The sequence below is a fragment of the Rhinolophus sinicus genome, chromosome 15 (genome assembly GCF_057876585.1).
Source record: "Rhinolophus sinicus isolate RSI-liver-muscle chromosome 15, RSI-T2T, whole genome shotgun sequence".
In the NCBI taxonomy this organism is placed as follows: Eukaryota; Metazoa; Chordata; class Mammalia; order Chiroptera; family Rhinolophidae; genus Rhinolophus; species Rhinolophus sinicus.
The window spans coordinates 128,963,980-128,984,269 of record NC_142515.1 but is presented as its reverse complement, the minus strand read 5'-3'; the positions used below and the strand labels follow the sequence as shown (position 1 = coordinate 128,984,269).

At 40.2% G+C, this 20,290-nt stretch overlaps 1 protein-coding gene across 4 annotated transcripts in view; it reads left to right on the top strand.

Annotated features, from left to right (window-relative positions):
* Positions 1-20,290, top strand: part of AFG2A (AAA ATPase AFG2A) — a 275,103-nt gene that overhangs the window by 8,260 nt on the left and 246,553 nt on the right. For all 4 annotated transcript variants that reach the window (XM_074338541.2, XM_074338542.2, XM_019741388.3 and 1 more), the window contains 6 exons: positions 1,840-1,898; positions 2,500-3,144; positions 4,052-4,181; positions 4,437-4,493; positions 5,991-6,114; positions 9,046-9,301. In XM_074338541.2, the coding sequence (XP_074194642.2) occupies positions 1,840-1,898; positions 2,500-3,144; positions 4,052-4,181; positions 4,437-4,493; positions 5,991-6,114; positions 9,046-9,301 (1,271 nt within the window). The remainder of the gene's footprint in view (positions 1-1,839; positions 1,899-2,499; positions 3,145-4,051; positions 4,182-4,436; positions 4,494-5,990; positions 6,115-9,045; positions 9,302-20,290) is intronic.

Here is a 20,290-nt window from a genome sequence, read left to right as displayed (position 1 = left end):
CCCCCCCCATTGGCCCAAGGATTCAACCTCCCTCCCACTGGCCCCTGAGCTAGAACTTTCTGCTCTCTGCTACACTGCCTCTCTGGTCATCTCTGATAAGAGATGAAACAAGAGGTCTTTTTCACCCTCAGCCTTGAAAGTGTTGGGTGACTTAACTTTACTTAACTTTTTCGCCTGCTCTGCTCACGTCCACAAGTGACTGGGAAAGCTCTGCTAGTATTGATTGGGGGCTGACAAGTAGATTTTAGCAAGTCAGTGAATTTGCACGTGGGGAATTTGCAGATAATGAAGATGGACTGCATTGGTTTGTTACTGAGAAAGTGGTTGGAGAACCCGGCCCAGATGGGCCTGCTGATACATCTCTCCTGAGTTCTCCTGCACCCCTCCACCGCTGTGTGGCCTCTGCTGCACATGATCTGAGAACTCGCCAGGAACGTTTCTTTACAAGTGCAGTGATTTTTAGGTGTGCCTACTTCCCGTACTCAGACGAGCAACCTTCCTGTCAGAAGATGAGTTACCCGTCAGAAGAAGAGTTCTCGTTTTCCTTAGGCGTGCCTTCCTCGAGAATAAACTTCCATTGCACCATTACTCTCCTTTTTCGTATTTCTGCCTCTTCAGCTAATGTGCTATATAGGATTTATTTTTCCTGAAAGATAATTTATACATTATGCAAAGGGAATGAAGTGAACTATTTATTCTAATAATAAAAGCCTTTGTTCAAGTTAGGCAAGGTCAGTGAGGGAATGATTAATTTAGGCCAGTGTTTTTCAAATGTTTTTGACTGACAATAAAAAATACACTTTTCATTGTGATTCATTGTACATAGCCATCTACAGTAGATATACTTAAACAGTGCACATTTGCACACGTGTATACCTGTATGCACATTAGTATATAGATATATGTGCGTCTAATAAAATAATGTTTTACAGGGCAGTATTTACCCTTTCTATGTATGATGTACTCTTCAGACAGGTTAGCTAGCATGTCCCTAGGTAGACAGGGTGGTCCCTGGTGGAATAAATAAAGACAGCCATATCCTAAAACTCCAGGTTTTGAAATCACTCCTTTGCTCCAGGACAAAATGTAACAAAGCATTGAGGTTAATCATAAAATTCCTTTTGGCCTGACAAATGGAGCATATCTGATAAATAAGAGTGGGTTATTTCGCTAATTCCTTCAGGATGGGCAAGCAGAACAAACCTGGTAGACGAATTTCATTAGAACAGGCCAGTTCCCTTCTTCAAACAGTTCCCTTCTTCAAACAGTTCCCCTTCCCCAAACAGGCAAGGGAAGGTATAAAATTAAGGGCTTTTGCTTCAGTCATGGGGCACCCCCATTCAGGACCCCCTCCTGCTCGGGAGCTCTAACCCTTTGCTTTCAATAAACTCGTCTGTTTTTAAAACTCTTTGCCTCTCCTGGGTCTGTATTTCCATTCTTGGGTCTCACGAGACACAATCCCGGTACTCACTCACTCCAAAGTCTGGACTCACAGAGACATATTCCTTCTTCACTCTGACATTTTGTATTCTGTTTAAAAAGGTGCTGGATGGGACTGACTGAAATGGTTTCATGATCCATTAATGGATCATACCCTGTGTTTTAAAGAACACGGATTGAGGCCTGTAAGACACCAAACTGCAAATGACATTTTCATGGCTATAAGAAATACCTGGAAATTGTAAATCATTCCAAAATTGTGTAAATTGTTCCAGGTTGTAAACTAATTACACTTTTGATTAAGTCTACATTACAACTATGTACTTGTCATTTGCATTACTTTTAGTTTCTCGTGTACTTAATTTTTTTTTCTGTTTACCCCACATCTACCCTTTACAGTGACAAAAATGTGGAGATTAATGAAGAACAATTAGCTGATTGTCTTCTGAGAAAACTAGGTGAGACATTTTGAACAGTTTTTTAAATTATAAGAAGCAAGGCAGCAGCAAATAATGGGTCTTCAAGGTCTTGTATACGTAATAGTTTTCTTCAGAACAATGTAGAGAATATTCTTCTCAATGAATTACTGTCCTTTTAAGATAGGGATTTGGGGTTTTTTCCCCAGTGTGTTAATTGGCAGTTGAATAGCAGAGAGAATATATGACTTGTCTGCACAAAGTCGGTGATAGAACTGAGGCTTGAGCCCTTGAGCTCTGGCTCTTTCCAGGGAGAAGCATCATCTTGGCATGTTGGTTGAGGTGTACCATTTTAGATTAGTTTATTATCGAAGGTGGGGTGCATGGCTGTTTGTTGTTGTAGTTGATAGAATTTTAGATGTATGGCGTGCAGAGAATTTCAGAGAATCTTGTCCTTTGATCTCCAGATAGTGATCTGTCATTGGGGGATGTCAGGTCCTTTATTTTTCGTGACAATTGTTTTAATACTCCCATCTTTGATTGTCTTTTCAGTCAGATTTGTTAATAGATGAAATAAAGTGCTATTAAACCTTAAATGGGTAAAAACTTGTGCTGACCTATATATTCATAAATTGTTTTCTAGATGGCAAGATTGTTTTACCAGGCAACTTTCTGTATATTACATTCTATGGACGACCGTGCAAGCTGCAAGTGTTGCGAGTGAAAGGAGCAGATGGCATGATACTAAGGAGGCTTCAGCATGACCCTGACAGTGGTGCCCGGGGAGTGGCCTCAGAACAGTCCAGCACAGAAGCCAGTACCATGGATATGTCCTTACAACTAAGCCAGTTGGACCTGGAAGAACACCACGACCCGGCATCCAGCAGTACTCCTTGCAAACCAGTCGATGGCAGAATGACAGATAGAGCTGGTGACATTTTGCCGGATGTCACACACAGTCCTGGTGGCAGCAGTGGACTTGGGCTGGAGGAAGTCACAAGTCTTAAGTGTAGTTTAGCGTCTGCCAGGGAAGGAAATGAACATCTTACCAGTGAAGAGAGATTGCTTGAGTCAGCCAGCATGGGAGCAAAATGCAACACCGACACTTTTTATTTTATTTCTTCAACAACCAGAGTCAATTTTACAAAGACGCGTACAAATTCAAAAGAGCAAGACAACCAATTCAAAGTGACTTATGACATGATAGGAGGCCTAAACAGTCAGCTGACAGCAATTAGAGAAATAATTGAATTGCCTCTCAAACAGCCTGAAGTTTTCAAGAGTTATGGTATGTTTTCTTCAGTGTATTGCCCCCAAAAGTGTTCAGTTCAGACTCAGAAGCCGTTGGCTCATTCTACTTATCTAATAATCATTCACCCTCTATTCCTAGTTTTCTTTCCTGAGTGGTAGGTATGGTAGGAGGTGTGAGTTGCTTTGGGAGAGGCCAGTTAGATGAGCCTATTTTTATGCCTGGTCTGCCTTAGTTGCAGCCTTGTCTTTTAATTATATACTTCCACATAATCTAGAATCTAGAACAAGTATTTTGTCATACTAGAACAGCTGTAATAACTAAAGAAATAAACCACACATTCAGATAACGCTGGATAAAACTTCTTGGTTAGAAAGTATAGCTGTGTGACTTGGTTCCTAGGAAACTCAGGGCTTCCTCTGTGTGGTTACTGCCCAGATTCTCTGCATATATTTGGTGATTTACTTTTTCCTTTTTCATTAAAAAATGTATATATACTTTCATGAAATTGTGCGTGTGTGTGTGTATACATATATATCAATAATTAAAATGAGCCCTTGGATTGATATTTTGCTAGTAATGCTTATATTCTCCAAGATGTCTAGTTGGATGAAAATGGGGATTGGTGGCTGGCTTTATGCCATTATTGTGTCTAGACTTTGTTTTCTGAGAATCTAGGACTGGGCATGGCAGCAATGGGCGTCCAGCCAGTTTTGTACCAATGTGCCTGGCTGGTTGGGTCCACAGACAAAGAAACGGGCATTGCTAGAGATCAGTGTTTGGACTTGTTAGTACATATTTCTGGGCAGGGAGCAGGGGATAAGGTCTGATTCCTTCCATTTTGTGATACGAGGCAAATGTATGTTTTTAACTCATGTTTGAAATCGTATGACGACACAAGAAACCTTGTAGTGCTGAATCCAGTGTTGGCTTCTTTTCCTTCTAGGAATTCCTGCCCCTAGAGGAGTGTTGCTCTATGGCCCTCCGGGTACTGGAAAGACAATGATCGCCAAGGCTGTTGCTAATGAAGTCGGAGCCTATGTTTCTGTAATAAATGGTCCTGAGATTATCAGCAAGTAGGTGCATAATTTGATAGAATGAATAATAGTAAATATACTTCTTAAATGTGATTTTTAAAAATGGTTGCATACTATTCTGTCTGTATGTTTCATATGTTAAAATAGTTTATATTTGCTTTTGAATGTGTATAAAAATTAAGTTTGAAAAATAATTTAAGTATTCTAGAAATATTTGGAAATTCACATGAGCTTTATAGACAAAGCTTTAAAAACAGTAAAAGTTGGTCCTTAAATGTATTTTATTTATTTCAGATTCTATGGGGAGACCGAAGCAAAGTTACGTCAGATATTTGCTGAAGCCACTCTGCGGTATTCTTTATTTTTAAATGTTTGAAGTTAGTAGTAGTCAAGGCTGTATTAATCAAAGTAGAGATACTAGCACTTTATACAAAGCATGCAAGAATAGTACAAAATTAACAGTGACAGCACTAGAAATCGATTGTAAATCTAATAATGTTCTAACTAACCTATTTCTATCCAGTACTGTTTTGGAAGTTCGGTAAATGAGTTATTAAATTACATAAGGTAGCAAAAGGTACAAACTTCCAGTTATAAAATAAGTAAATCATGGGGATGAAGTGTACAGCATGGCGACTATGTTTAGTAAAGCTATTGCACATTTGAAAGTTGTAAGGAGAGGAGATCCTAAAAGATCTCATCACAAGAAGAAAAGTGTTGTAACTGATGGTGACAGATGTCGACTAGACATTTTGCAGTATGTACAAATATTAATCATTATGTTGTACACCTGAAACTAATATAAAGTTATATGTCGATTATATCCCAATTTAAAAATTGTATGAGGTAACTAAGACAGTATTGTTTGCTAAGTCACGTGACTGTGCTTGAGCATATAAATTTGCGGTTTTCTTTCTTTTGGGTAGTTAGGCATATCCAGCATATCTAGTTCCCTTAGTAGACTGCGTTATAGTAGCCCTTTATGCTTTAAACTTTGTTTTATTATACTTTTCTTCAAAGGGACAGATCTGTTGCCCTTTGACAACGATTCTTATTGATGCTTCTTCAGATTAGACTACATGTTACATTGCAAGGAGCGTTAGAGTATGGTCTGTAACTTGATCTAATGTAATACTCTAACATGGCTATGTCTCTATCATTGGTTTGGTATTTAACTTACAATGACTGCTCTCTTATCAAAAGAACTTCCATTTTTAAAGTATTTGCTCCCAATGATAGTAGATGAACCGAGTAGTTTGAAGTCCCAGGACTGAAGGCTTGAGAACCAGGGGTATACCTTATGCTTAGTGTGCTTTTGTTGTCAGTGTTACGTTTCTAGTAGCTGAGAGTTCCTCTTGTGAGAGAATTCACATCTCCTTGGAAGAACTGATCATGTTGAAAGGTTTTTTTAATAGGTAAAAAACGAGGGAGTGTTTCTACTTTCTGTCCCTTGGACGTTAAACCTGCTCAGAGGGACAGCATCTTTGGCCAGAGCTCCTGAATCAATCCCGGTGTAACAATTTAGCGGCGTTAGTGGGCAGGTTCTGTCTATGCGTAGACTTATCTCATGAGCTATAGACTGTTCGCAATGCTCTTCTTTGTGCTGAGGGCAGACCCACTAGAATGCGATCTTGGTGAGTTAATAATTTGGGCTAGAATTCATCCAGGGTTTTTTCAACTTCACATCCTATTGCCTTTGTCTTTAATATTATTAACTAAAGCCTAAATATGTTATGTTGTGTTTCAGTTAAAAAATTAAAACTTCTTCGGTTTTTAATCAAAATGCAGTGTATTAAATTTAAAAATTAAATGTATATTAGAGAGTTTCCTTTACTTGTTTGTTTTTAGGCACCCGTCAATTATTTTTATTGATGAGCTGGATGCACTTTGCCCTAAAAGAGAAGGGTCTCACAATGAAATGGAAAAAAGAATTGTAGCTTCACTTTTAACACTGATGGATGGTATTGGTTCAGTAAGTATAGTACCATATTGATTCTGTGTAGGAAAGGGTCAATTCTTAAAGTGTACATAAGTAGTAGCAAAAACTATCAAATATGTCTGAGTTTCGGGGTATTCTAGGATAAGGGAAAATATTAGCCGTAAAAACTAGAGGAAAGGCCCATTAAAATCATTTTCTTCAGCACATTTGTTAGTAACTGTTAGGACAGTATAACCTGGCATGTTTTTCTAGTATATAAGATAATATACAGTGATAGATTTCTTTTGTAATAAATGGTATTAACTTAAAAACCTGGAGCAAAAATCAGTAAGACAGATTTAGCGATTAAATTTTAGGGGATTTTACAAAGAAATTTCGTGAGTAAGTCTTGTATACCCATGTATAAATTGATTCTTTTGGGGCTTTAAGGTTAGCAAGTGAAAGGAAGGAAAGTGAGAGTAATGGAAAACGTGTTTGTAGAGCACTCAAAAGGAATTTACCTTTTTACCAGATTCTCTGACAGGGCATACGCTCTTATAATAATAAAATCTATGTGCTAATTATGAAAGGGAGATGCATATGACTAGTAGAAAACAGGAATGAAGAAAAGCTCTCCAGGCTCCTGACAGCCATTTACCAGAAGAATACACTTTGTTTGTAGGATTGTAAATAACTCATTTTTTAGAGTCATAATATATTAGAACCAAAAGAAACTTTAGAAATCATGTAATCCCAAGTCTTCCTTTTACACATTAAAAAAATGGACTGTTAGAACTTTTTGGTTTTTACTACCTTTTGGGAGTAACTGAACATGTGGAAATAACGTGAAGGTTTGGTATTAAATGTCTGTTATTTGCTAATTAACACATGGTACAGTTTTAAGAGTAACACAAGAGAAGGGTTGCTACCTGGTGGAGGCTGAAGAACCACTTGGTTCTCAGTCTTGGGGCAGGACTTGGGTGTGATTGTCATGTCCCAGGTTTGGTTCTGTTTATAAAGCTGGAGAATCCAGTGTTGTTAGTATGTTGGAGGTGGTGGTGCTCTAAGGACTGACCCACAATAACAACACTCACAAGAGGCTGATATATAAACCGGGTTGCCAATTATTCACTTATAATAAGAAGTATAATTATTAAGCCGAGCAAATATCTTTGTTTATTAATGACTCTATTTTCACCTGAAAGGCAAATATATATGGAGAGCTGTACTATAACTAGAATTCCTGGTGAGTAGGAAGTCAGAGGATCTGTGCTGAGGATCTTAATCGCCATGTTACTGTACCTCTTTCTCTGCCTCTGGGATAGGCCTGTGTGTACTGCTATTCTTACCCTTGGGCGGGCTGGATGTATGTGACACTGATGTTTCAGTCTGGAGATATTTAAGGGCATGTATTTGTCTTCTCAATGCCTAATTCACCTCTAGTATAATTGATTAGGTTTGAGTTTTCTTACTTTGAATCCCATTGCAGTTAAGCTTGGGGTCATTTGATTAGAATGTTGGATATTAACTATGATCATGATCATAGTTCTTTATAATTTGTTCTAGATTTCATTATCAGAGAGTAAGAGTCCATATGTATTCAAGGGTGGCTGATCCTCAGGTGTTGGTTATATTGCTACCTATATTTTCAGGAATTTAAAAACTTACCAAATCAAAAACAGTTCATATGTGAAGATTTCTTTGACAACTATGTAATAGAACCTTGTTCTATTTGAATAATATGTAGGTCATAATCTTTGCTTTCAAGTAGGGGAAAAGGACAACTTAAAACTGTCATTCACTTAACTGTATGGTAGATTATTATATGTTGTTATTCATTAGAATAGTATAGGTAACATGCTAGAAGTGGGTGAGACATCACTTAGGGTAGATTGGAGATGTAAGCTTTGGAAAGCGTTCTAGTTGAGGGAGTATTTAGGCTAAGGTTTGGGAAATGTGGGATAAGTAATAACAGTGTAAGGAATAGGACTCAGCAGCCTGGACAGTTAGAGGCATCCTTGTCTGTATAGCCAGTGTCTGTATGTACGAGGTGTGATCAAATAATACGGTGAACGTTCAAATAAAAAAAAAAATACAGTAAAAGACACATTGCCATTAATCCCCCTCAAAATACTCCCCCTCACTTCAAACACACTTATTCCATTGTTCTTGCCACTTTCTGAAGCAGTTCTGGAAGTCCTCTTTCATCAGTGTCTTTAGTTGCGCTGTCATCGCTGCCTCTGTGTCCTGAATCATTTTGACTTTGGGTAAGAGCCAGAAGTTACACCCTGCCAGATCCAGTAAATAAGGTAGATGAGGACACACTGTAATGTTTTTATTTGACAGAAGTGCCATATACCAGAAGTGATGTGTGACCACGGAGCATTGTCATGATGGAGGATGATTTACGCCACTTTAAAACATACCCTCTCTCAACCGTAGCTCACACCAGACTGACTGCACCGAACATGCTGAAACTTGTCACACACTGTTACTAAGGTTTGATGCGCCGCCTCCCATATTGAAGGTCCCTGCCTTTGCATTGGATGGCGCTTAGCAGCGGCATTCACTGTATTTTGTGATCACAACGGAAAGGCTCTGTGTCACACGTTGCTTCTTGTATGGCAGCTTCTGTCAAATAAAAACATGATGGTGTTTACTCATCCACCTTATTCACCGGATCTGGTACTGTGCGACTTCTGGCTCTTCCCCAAAGTCAAAATGATTCAGGACATGGAGGCAGCCACGACAGCGCAACTGAAGACTCTCATGAAAGAGGACTTCCAGAACTGCTTCAGAAAGTGGCAAGAATGATGGGATAAGAGTGTTCGAAGTGAGGGGGAGTATTTTGAGGGGGATTAATGGCAATGTGTCTTTTGCTGTAATAATTTTTTTTTTAATTTAAACATTCACTGTATTTTTTTATCACACCTCGTATATACAAAACTTCTAGAAGACTAACCTGTTTTCATTTTGTTTTGTTAGGAAGGAAGTGAAGGACGGGTGTTGGTCCTCGGGGCCACAAACCGCCCTCAGGCTTTGGATGCTGCGCTCCGCAGACCTGGACGATTTGATAAGGAGATTGAGATTGGAGTTCCAAATGCTCAGGACCGGCTCGATATCCTCCAGAAGCTGCTTCTGAGGGTGCCGCATTTGCTCACTGAAGCTGAGCTGCTCCAGCTGGCAAACAGTGCTCACGGATATGTGGGAGCCGACCTGAAAGCCTTGTGTAATGAAGCAGGTGAGGGGCTTGCTGTAGTTAGTCTGTACTGATGGGCTTAGCTCTGCTTTATGTACCTACTGATGATTTACTTCTCGTTTCCTAATGGAACCGCGTCATGTTTTCTAATCATAAAATACATATTTATTGGGAAAAATCTAGGTAATTCAGAAAATGATAAAAAAGAAAGAAAAATCACTCTTAATCCTACCTCCTAAAGATAACCACTATTAGAGCGTGTATCCTTTCAGACTTTTCATAATCAGATGCACATGCACATGTAACCAGATGCATTAATGGCAGCGTTAATGCCAGCATTTGTTGGTATTGTGCAGTGGAAATTAGGTTACCTGCAGAAGGGTCACATCTTTCCTTCAGGATAAGCTTTGTGTTTGTGGAAGTGCTATAAAAGTACTTAGTGAAATCCAAGAGTTCTGTGCCTCAGAGTACGTGGCAGTGATGTGTGAGTCGGAACGTGTTTAAGGGCTGCCGTTAACCAGGTGGCATTGACTTGAAGACTCACCAAGACGTCACTGTAGTTACCTTTCAATGTTTGCACAGTTGTTCAGAGTAATTTCATCCACGGGAAAGGTGTCAAATAAGGGCAGTTTCTATAAGCTATTGAAATGTTTGATCAGACAAGTAAAAATTTATTGAGAAATATCTGTTGAGTTTTGTTTTTGTCCTGAGAGGATGGATGTTCATCTTTTGGTAGCCTCAAAAGGCTGGTTTTCTAGTCATCTTAGGTTCCTTTCATTTATTCCTTTTTCTTGTGTGGGCATGTTTTTAAGTCCTTCTACACTTTGGAGGAATTGTTTTTCGAGGTGGCATTCTGTTGCTCCAGTGTGTGCCCTATCCAATATTTCCATAAGCTACTTTAAAGAAAGTAACCTTTGTTAGTAATGGAAAAAACTGAATTCTTGAGTTGGAAATTCTGTTCTTTTAGAGCTTTAGTACAGAATAAATTATTTAGTTGTAGTTCAGCTAACTTAGTAGGACTTGAAGACCTTTCCATCAGTCCTTTGATCCTTTAAATCAGGCTTGATATATGCAGGCAAAGAGCTTAGGGAGGGAAAAACAGGTGGGAAACGAAACATGGAAGAGATATTCAGGAGCCTTTGAATATCTTACTCTTGATGGAGAAAATCCGTTTTGTTTTGTTTGATCATTATCATAATTTCCATGTCTAAGGACTCACAGCTGGGGGTGACTGCAGGTTATGTAGACTACAAGGCAAATATAAACATTCTTCTGTACATTCTGATCTAGGGCAAGATCCCTTTATGTCTGGTTTCTTGCGATTCACAAGAAACGGTGGGTTTGGTCATGGAACTGAATTCCCCAGGGATCAAGAAGCTGCTGTATCCACATAGCTTTGCTCCCTTCATTCTGTTCATGAAAACGAAGAGTCTGGATTACAGGCTTAGCTTGTTCGTTGCACTTTGCTTTATTGCGCTTCACAGCTGTGTTTTTTCCAAATGTAAGGCAAGCCCCTCCACCAGGGAAAAGAGTACGTCTCGCTTTACTGAGATCCGGGGACCGAACCCGCAGTATCTCCGAAGTGTGCCTGTACTGTGGAGGAGTGGCTGTGGACTTGCCCGGGTAGGCAAGGATTCATTCTTTGGTGTTCTTTATCAGACACGGTCTGCCTTTTTACTCCATGCACTCCAAGGCTGTGGGGTTCTAGTTGTGCAGAAAGTCTGATGAACGAGAGATTTGTAAATATTAGGTTGGTGCAAAAGTAATTGTGGTTTTAAAGGTTAAAAATAATTGCAAAAACCGCAGTTACTTTTGCACCAAACTAATAGTTATTGACACAGTGAGATACGTACTCAAAAAACTGGAAAATGTAGTGACTTTCCTATGGAAAGAAAATGCTGTGGTTATATAGAAAAAGTGACATTTGAGAAGAAACTTAAAGGAAAAGTGAGAGTTGTGCAGGCAGAATGAGGGGACATAAGAAGACGGGGAAGGAAAACATCCTTTCATCTAATCCTCGCACCAGCCCTGTGTTCTGTGTTGTGAGTATCAGATGGACTGCAGAGGTCTCACAACTAGTACGTGGCAGAGCTGGGGTTTGAACTCAAGGTCGTCTTACTCCAGATTCATACTCTTAATTAAATCATAAAACAGACTTTCGTTAGAGTAGTATAAGGCTTTTTTATTTTCTCTGTGAAACTAAGGGTAGGATGCATTTATAAAGTAGAAAATAAGCATTTTTTTTCACAAGTGAGTATAGCCCAGAAATTAAGTTGTGTCCTCAGACTTTAAGGAGAACAGTGAAAATGTCAGTCACACACCAGCTGTAAATAGAACCATCTACTTTTATGGGCACTGTAGTACTCCCAAGAACTTTAGGGAAATGGCAAGAAAATTTGAGAAATTCTACTTCTTACTTTGTACATTTAATTGGAAAAGTGAAAGGATCAGAGAGGCCTCCAATTTGAATTATACATATAAATATATATGATGTTGTACTTGGCGTATACAAGCATTACATGAATACTAACTGCTGTTAATGTGCCTTAATAATAATGTCAGATTATCAGGTATTGAACTGATCTTCTGTTTTCTCCTAATTTATCAAAGAATCAGATTATGAAAGGGTAATTTTTTAAAAGGTGAGTTTTATAATTAAAGTGTCCAGTATGGAAAATACATGGTTTTGTGTGGACTGTCTCATATACTGTTGTTTGTTGTGTTATATGGTGTCGTTCTCTAACTATATAGCAGAAGAAAATTGAAGAACGGTATGCTAGAATTTTTTGCATGGGATTTTTTTAGAGACGGGGTATAGTAGAAAATGGATTTTGATTGTTGGACAGACCTACCTTTGAAATCAGTCTTGTGACCTTAGGCAAATTCTTAGCGTTTTCTGAGCCTTAGTTTTCTCCATTTGTAAACTAAGGGGTTGTGGTTGACATTATCTGAGTGCCCTTGTAAATATGACCATCCCTCGATAGACAGGAGAAAAAGCAAGAAATGCGTAAAAAGGAAAAAAAAAAGGATGGGAAGAATCAGAAAATGGAAAGGGGAAAACAACAAAAACACCCAAGTTACTCACTGAACTCGGCCTGGCCGCTGGCTGCTCTCCGGCGTACAGCTGGTCTTTCTCCCTCATTGTCTCCTCAGTGCTTTGAGTGTCTTGCACATCGTGCTTCCGCAGGGCTTCCTCCCACAGGGTCTTAGAAACACTGCTGGCAGAACGGACAAATGTTTATTGTGAAGTTAGTTGCATTTTCTCAATGAAACACTTTTATAATCTCTGACTAAGGACTTGACTTGAGTAAATTATAGAATTAGTTAGTAATGTAACTCAGAAGGAAAGATACAACAACTCTAAAGTTCTGTATGCATTACAAATAGTAGAACTCTGCTCAAGGGCTATGGGATGGTCTGAGTGCATCCCTCCTACTGTTACGAATTGTGCTTTGAGCATTGGAAGAAAGAAGTCAGCCATAAAGTAAACTTGAACTACTGTCCTAAGTTGTAAGTAAAAAGAATTGAATGTTTCATGTGGCATCCTACCTAAATTTAAAGGAGTTATTAGGGGATAATTTGAATGGCTCTCAGTATTTTAAAACGACTGCCTTGGGTGGGAAGTTTGAACTGGTGCCGTTTGTTTTTAACGTGGTAAGTTTCCTTGGGCAAATGGAGGCAGTCACAGCCTTTACATTGACCTTAGAATTACACACAAAGGTAGAATCATTGTTTTTTAAAAGAGTCATGGTAACTTCTTAATATTTGGAAGCAGTGTTAATGGTTCGGCTACATAACAGATGCCCAGTCAGTAAGTGTATGTGAAAGCTGGGAGACACAATGGGACATAATGAGCACCCCGCATCCTTTATAGACTAAGAAAAATGTTTATCAAACTCAGAGTTGGGTTTTGGTTTTAACCCGCGGTGAGATTCTCTCCTCCTCCCCTCGTTGCCTTCAGAAACCCCTCCTCATGCAGAGGAAACAACTCCGAGTGGTTACTGGTCTCTGTCCTGAGAGCATAAACAAAGTGTGGTCTCCCTGTGATGGCTGCAGTAACTGGCTGCTGCTTTCTTGAACATTCCAGTCCATTCATGGCGGTACTGATAAGGTTTCTCAGCTTCTCTCTGACCGTGGACTTCTAACTACATTTTGCTTAAAACTGATGCTTTTCAGGGAACATTTCATGTACCAGGAAATGTATTCCTGGTACATGAGTTAATTCTGTCTCTTTCTATTATTTATTCTTCTCCAGAAGAATCCAGATTCATTTCACATGTTTCAATTCAGGGCAAATCACTTGGAGCAGAGGTTCTCCAACTTTGTCGTGTATCAGATCAGCTGGGGAGGTCTGGGCTGGTGCCTGCAGGTTTCTAACACGTTCCCTGCTGCTGCTGCTGCCGCTCATCTGGGGACCACACTTGAGAGCCAAGGACATAGGACACTGGTTCTTTTTTTTTTTTTTTTAATTGGGGAAGGGGAACAGGACTTTATTGGGGAACATTATGTACTTCCAGGATTTTTTCCAAGTCAAGTTGTTGCCCTTTCAATTGTAATTGTGGAGGGTGCAGCTCAGCTCCAGGTCCGGTTACCATTGTTAGTTGCAGGGGGCGCAGCCCACCATCCCTTGCAGGAGTCGAACTGGCAACCTTGTGGTTGACAGCCTACTGGCCCGTGTGGGAGTTGAACCGGCAGCCCTTGGCATTAGGAGCACGGAGCTCCAACCGCCTGAGCCACTGGCCAACTTCAGGACATTGGTTCTTAAACTTCGCTCTGCATCATGTTCACCTGCGAAGCCACACACACTCTTCCTCACGCTTCATGGAGTCAGGGAGGTGGGAACTGGAATCAATTTATAATGTTGCCCAGGTGATTCTGAAGCAGCTGCTCCTACGCTTGCCTGTGAGTAGGCATTTGAATCCCTGACTGAGGCCAGTGGTCCTCCAGTTAAACCTGTGTGAGATTCACTGGAATAGCTCATTATATACATTTCTGGGCCCCATCCTACGAAGGTCGAAGTGGGACCCAGGAATTTTCACTTTCATCAGGTTACAGGTGATACTAACGCTGCTGGGGCAAGGCCCCCGTTCTGAGAACCGCTGATCCAGGCAAACAGCTCTCCGATGTTTAAAGACTCGGTAACTGATTTAAATCGCTGTATTAAATTTAGGGAGTATAATTCTCTGACTACCTGAGAGTGTTGATTTCTTCCCAGAGTTTTTATGTGGCGGACATGTACTGTTCCACACTATATCAGTTAACTCTCCTGCGCCTGGAGAAAATGAGTATAATGGTTTTGAATCAAACTTAAAAATGACAAATAATGCTGAAAGCTGGAAAAGCCACAACCAAGGAAACAGTTAAGAATTAACAATTCAAAATACAAAAGAGAATATCGACATATGTTTTTCCTAGAACATTTGCTTACTTATGATTTGTGGACCTGTGTGTTCTTTGAGCTTTTGTGTGTTGGCTGGCTGATGGTTTTCCTTCTGCCTGGACGGCCTTGCGGTTGGGGAAGCTCTGCCTTTTTACCAAAACGTGGTGCACAGATGTCTAGTAATAGCATCCAGTGAAGTGAGTCAGAATTTCATAAAAGCTACATGAACTATTTCCTGTGTATTTTTGTAATCTAAAGGTTATTGCTTGCAGGATACTACTACGAAAGTTCAAAATCCCTGCAGTATATATATTTGTGCAAGCTTTTTCAGAGGATGGAAGGTTTATAGTCTCTTCTACAGTTTGTAAGAGTGTTACTGCATATTCTGCAGTGTGCCTACTCTTTTCTAATCTTTCCTTCCAGTGTTTCTCAATATTTTCCATACCTTTTGATTTGTCTCCATAGTGAATATGACAATCGGAAATACTACAATAGCGTTGCTTTCAACACTTCGATCTCTTGTTATCTGAGCAGATACATAATGTTGAGGGTTAGGTGTAAAGCTTATTTTTAAATGTTAGGTTTCCTTTATAATTAACTTTTGAACTAGAGCATGGTTTGATATGTCGTGACTTGTCCAAAAGCCTGATGTTTTGTAGCTCACCTTTTTAAGCAAAGAGCAGCTGCATTTTGAAATGTTTTATCTCAAGCGGACAAGCTGTTTACAAGCTCAACTCTGACACATCCTGACATTTAATGTCTGTGTTTGTATTCCTCTTGGGATTAGGCTGCCTTTCTAATTAATTAGTTGCATAGCCTTTTATTAATTCCCTCAAAATTTATAATGTTTTAAATTAACAACATAGATAAGCACACCACACATTTTTAGAAAACATGAAATGTTAATTATGTAGCAGAGACATGAATTATATAAACTCTGCTGAATGTTAGAAGATGCTTAGCAACAGTGTTTTCCAAATATAGAGATTTATTATAAACTTCTCCTTCTAAGGCTGCCTGTGCCATTTCAGGAGAGTGAATATAAATAGAGCTTGATTTCTTCAAGAAGTGGACTCAGTCATTTTGTTTACAGTGAGAGGAAGTATGTGCCTCACATCTCTAGGAATTTATCTTTAGCATCCTTGTTGATTACACATCATTTCAACGTGTTCATACCAAATCCTTGGGCCTTGATAAGAAAGCATCACAGAACAGGAAGAATGGAAACTCTTATTTAAACAATGACTTTGTCATTATTACACTTAAGTAGGTCTAGTAATAATACTGAACCTAATTACTGTAATGCAACTTTTTTTGAGATGGAAAAATTTATCTGTCTTGCACCAGAGTTCTGAGATCTTTATAGCTGTTACTCCTCCCTCCTGCCCGTCACTAGCTTATTTTAACAGGAATTTATGGTGAGTCTTCTATGTGCAAAGTACCTAACAGTCCAGCTCTTATGAAACGTTCTCTTTCTAACATTTTCCACCATTTTTTGAATTCTGCCAATGTTTTCTAAGTTAGAAATAAAATACTGATTCTGCGAAAATTCAGTATTTCTTAATGAAGTCTGGGAAAACAGTGGGGTTTAATGGAGAGCTTATGGGGAGCGCTAGAATCAGATGCTAGCACCACTGCTGTGATCAGCTAAGAGTCATGGGGCAGCCACTCAGCCTCTGGAACTCTGTTTCCTCCCCTGCGAAACAGGGAGAACGTATCCTCAGAGTTCTTATGAGGTTCAAATAAAGCCTGGCAGCCGTGGTCACGGTTCATTCAGGCCCTTGGTAAGCAGGGCCTTTCTCTAAAAAAAAAAAAAGTTTCCTATTTTCTGTGTACTTAATGCATTTTTCCAGTAGAAGCTTTGAACTTGGGTAATATTCCTGGTATTTTATGGAATATTCGTGGTTATCCTAATATAAGAGACATTAGGGAAATCGGGCAGAATCCTTTGACTTGTAGAGTAGTGAGGTTTACGGACTTTGGATCCATCAAGGTCTTGTCCATCAGTAAGAATATGCAGGCTGGAGATAGACAGGCTTGTTGGGGTGAGGGGGTGCCTCCCTGACAGAGCTTCTTGCTGAACGTGGGAGCTGTGATGTCATCCACAGGCAGAGTCATGGTCTCCCTGCCTCCCTCGTCCTGCACGTGAGTCCGCTGCGGGCCTGCAATAGAGCAACAAAATTAAATTGATGTATGTAGCATGATTGCCTCTCTAATTAACGCATTTTATAAGGGATCTTATCTTTGTTCAGTATTGTAGCTGGATAAGTAAGCAGTAATTATGCGATATAATTATCTCATAAAATAGTGACTTTTCCCCTGTTTTGTAATTTTGAAATATAATGATAGTTATATTTGTGATGTTGGGATTTTTCTTACTGCATAAATATTGTGGCTATTACATAAGAGATGGAATTTTTTTTGTTTTGTTAGTGAATTGGGTATCTTAATATTAAGTTTGCCGTTCATTTGAAACGACTACAGCTGAATGGTTTGTTTCAGAAAAACAGGTGGTATTTTTTTTCTGTTTAAGCTCTAAGTGATTTATACCATTTACTTCGCTAGTGGAAAATTTTCTAAGTTGTCTTGCCAAGACTATAAAAGTATAAAACTTGAGGAAAGCTTTTCCTCTAATTAAAACAATCAAAAAAATAAAATCAGTCTGTCTAAATAAAAGTTATTTATAGGAGTTATTCTTGATTTCTTTTTTCTTTACTTTTATCAAATCCTGCCTGCTCTATTTTCAAATTTATTCAGAATTTGAACTTTAAAAAAAAAATTTTAAACTCTTCCACTTGCTCTTGTCTGGACTGTTATGCTGTCCTCTCCCTGTCACTCTGTCCTCCCTCCCAGCCCTCATTATTCTTTACACCGTCTAAGCTGCAGGCCTTTGAATTGTGGGTTTGGAGATGAGGCGAGTCCTGGTTAGAGAGAAGGATTTGGGCGTTGTCAGCAGTTAGATGGTGACTGGAGCCGGTGGACTGAGTGAAATCACCCAGCGTGAGTAGAGTTCAGTCATTCGTTCATGGATTGAGCTGGACACTGCAGTGGGTGCGGGGGCTGCCCTGAGTGAATGACACAGCCTGGGCCCTCCTCTGAGAGCCCAGCAGCGCTGGGTACAGGGCACAGCTGCTGGGTACCAGGTAACTGAGACGGGTGCTGGCTGTTAGGGGACGATCAGGGGCTTTAGAGTGCTATCGAGGAGAGAAGCCGGCGGGGGCCGGGGAACACCGCCATTCACACGGCCAGTTGTTAGAAAAGGATGGGAAGAGCACCCACGTGCAGCGGTGACTCAGGCAGATGGACCTGGAGATGTCAGGGAGGAGGTCATGAGAAGTGGGGTGGCCAGAGTTACTGTTGGTCGAGGACTTGCAGTGGCCCAGCCCGTGTCTGGAGCGCCTGCAGGCGCTGGTGCATTTCGTACTCACGGCCTCCCTCACAGGGGGTCCTATTTTTATAGGTGAGCAAATTTAGGTGAGAGCGACTAAGGATCTTTCCCAAGGTCGTCCGTGGTGGAGCCAAGATGGACAGCATGAGAGAGCACAGTGCCATCAGGTGTTTAGTTTGGTGCCTGGAGATCACAGGGCTGAGAGTGGTCCTCGTGGAGTCCCGTGCTCGCTTGCTAGACTGCAGGAAACTGAGGGACGATTGGAAGTCATGGAAACACTGATTTTCAGTTCCTTTTTCCATTTTAATGGTGTACAGTGAAGGTACCAGAGTTTTTGTACCTTCTATGAAAGGGGATAAAGAGTCGGCCTGCCTTCCACCTTTGCCGCATCTGTGCCCTCTGCCCCCCACCCCCAGGTCAAAACCAGATCAGACTGTATTCCTTCATTAATTTATGGTTTCCTGCTGCCTCTCTTCCCCGGGCCTTGCGCTAGTTCACCAAGCTACAGCTCTTCAACCTCTTTTGGAATAAGAATTGTGCTCTAATCAACAATCCTTTTTTTTATAACTCAGCATTTTAATAATGTTGGCAAAAGAGATGAGTAAATAATTTGATATTAAACATTTGAAACCGAAAGCTGTATTTTTAGGAAAGCTTGTTGAAGCCACAGGTTGGCGGAGTGCATTCAGCCTGATGTTAAGAGAACTGAAGGGCCTTGGAAGTTCTGCTGGCCCTGTCCTTAGTCACAGCCCATCGATGCCAGCACAAGCTGGCAGTGACGCCAGGGTGCCTTCCAGCTGCCACCACAGTAGAGGGATGGGGCTCACAATAGACGGCTCCTGTGAGCCCTGTCTTATGCCCGGCACTTGCACTGTTGAAAAGCAAGAGCCCCAGGGCCCTCTTTACGGGTGTTCCGTTTGATGTCTTTTCTGTTTGTGAGCAGTGAGAAATGGAACTCTCCCGGTGACACATCACGTGATACTCTTCAGCGTGTCTGTCCTGAGTCCTGAGTCGAAGGTCGGTAAACACTCCAGATAAAAACAGAAATGTCTGCAGTTCTGATAGTTTGGGGAAAGTACACTTTCCAAAGGGAGACTTAAGATTTTGTTACACTGGCTTTCAGTCTTCATGTGCCTGAGTGTATTATTAGGAAATTTTATGCTCGACTCTTAGCAGTTGAGGTCTGAGATCCAGATGCCCATGTTTCCTGTTACTTTTTCATATAATTAAGTGTCTGTAGGGTAGGTAGTAATTCTAAAAAGCATTGTTCCTGGGATCAGTAGAAGTTCATTGTACGTTTCTAATAAAGGAACCTAATTACCATCTCAAAAATCACAGAAGTTAGCTAGCAGTGAGTGTGAAATTGTAGGGTTCCACATGCATGGGGCCACGTGATGTTTGTTGGTCGAATCTGGCGCAGATGGTTTTGAAGAGCATGAATTTAGAGGAATTGCTCACATCCGGAAGTGATTCTATCTGGATAGAATCGAGGGGCACCTTCAGACACTGGAAAGTACAAAGTACGCAGGCGCGAGGCTGCCTGAGGCACTTTGCCTTTTCTTCATCGGTCTTGTTTTCTCAGCTTCCGAGTGCGTTGGAAAATAGGGTAATGAAAACAAAATGACACGTTTAGTTTTTAATTAGCTCCACCTGTTTTTTGTTTCAAAGTTGTGTTTCTTAAGATCATGGAAGTATTGCTTCTGTTTTTGTTTACATTTTAAAAATGAACTTTAAACTGGGTAAGGAAAGGAAATGTCATAGGTTGCTTGCCCTAAGCTATATCCCTTGATGATGTACATGTGTCCATTTGCTCGTCTAGTTAATTTACTTCTGGTTTATAAAAATACACATATTTTTAAAAATTTAATTTCTTGGCATAGATTCTAGTATGTCCTTGTGAGGAATGGTTGATGTCCAATAATTAAGCTTAGCATCATAGGATTTTAAAGCCAAAAAAAACAATTTGGAGAAAATTGATTTTTATCTCTCCATTCAGTAAGTGAGATAACTGATGGCCAAAGAGGCAGTTTTATGTCAGGTGCCACCTGAGCCAGTGGCTGATTTAGGACCATGGAGGACTGGTTGCGTCAGTATGATGGCTCGAAGGATCTTTAATTTTTGCAAGCTCTGATGTTTCTTTTACGTTTAATTCATAAATTCTGTGTTTCAATTTATATGCTGTTTTCAAGAACAGCATTTGTATGAAAGAGAGGACCTCTGTATAGAGTCTAGAGCCGTAGCACCCCAGGCTGGGAAAGCATCT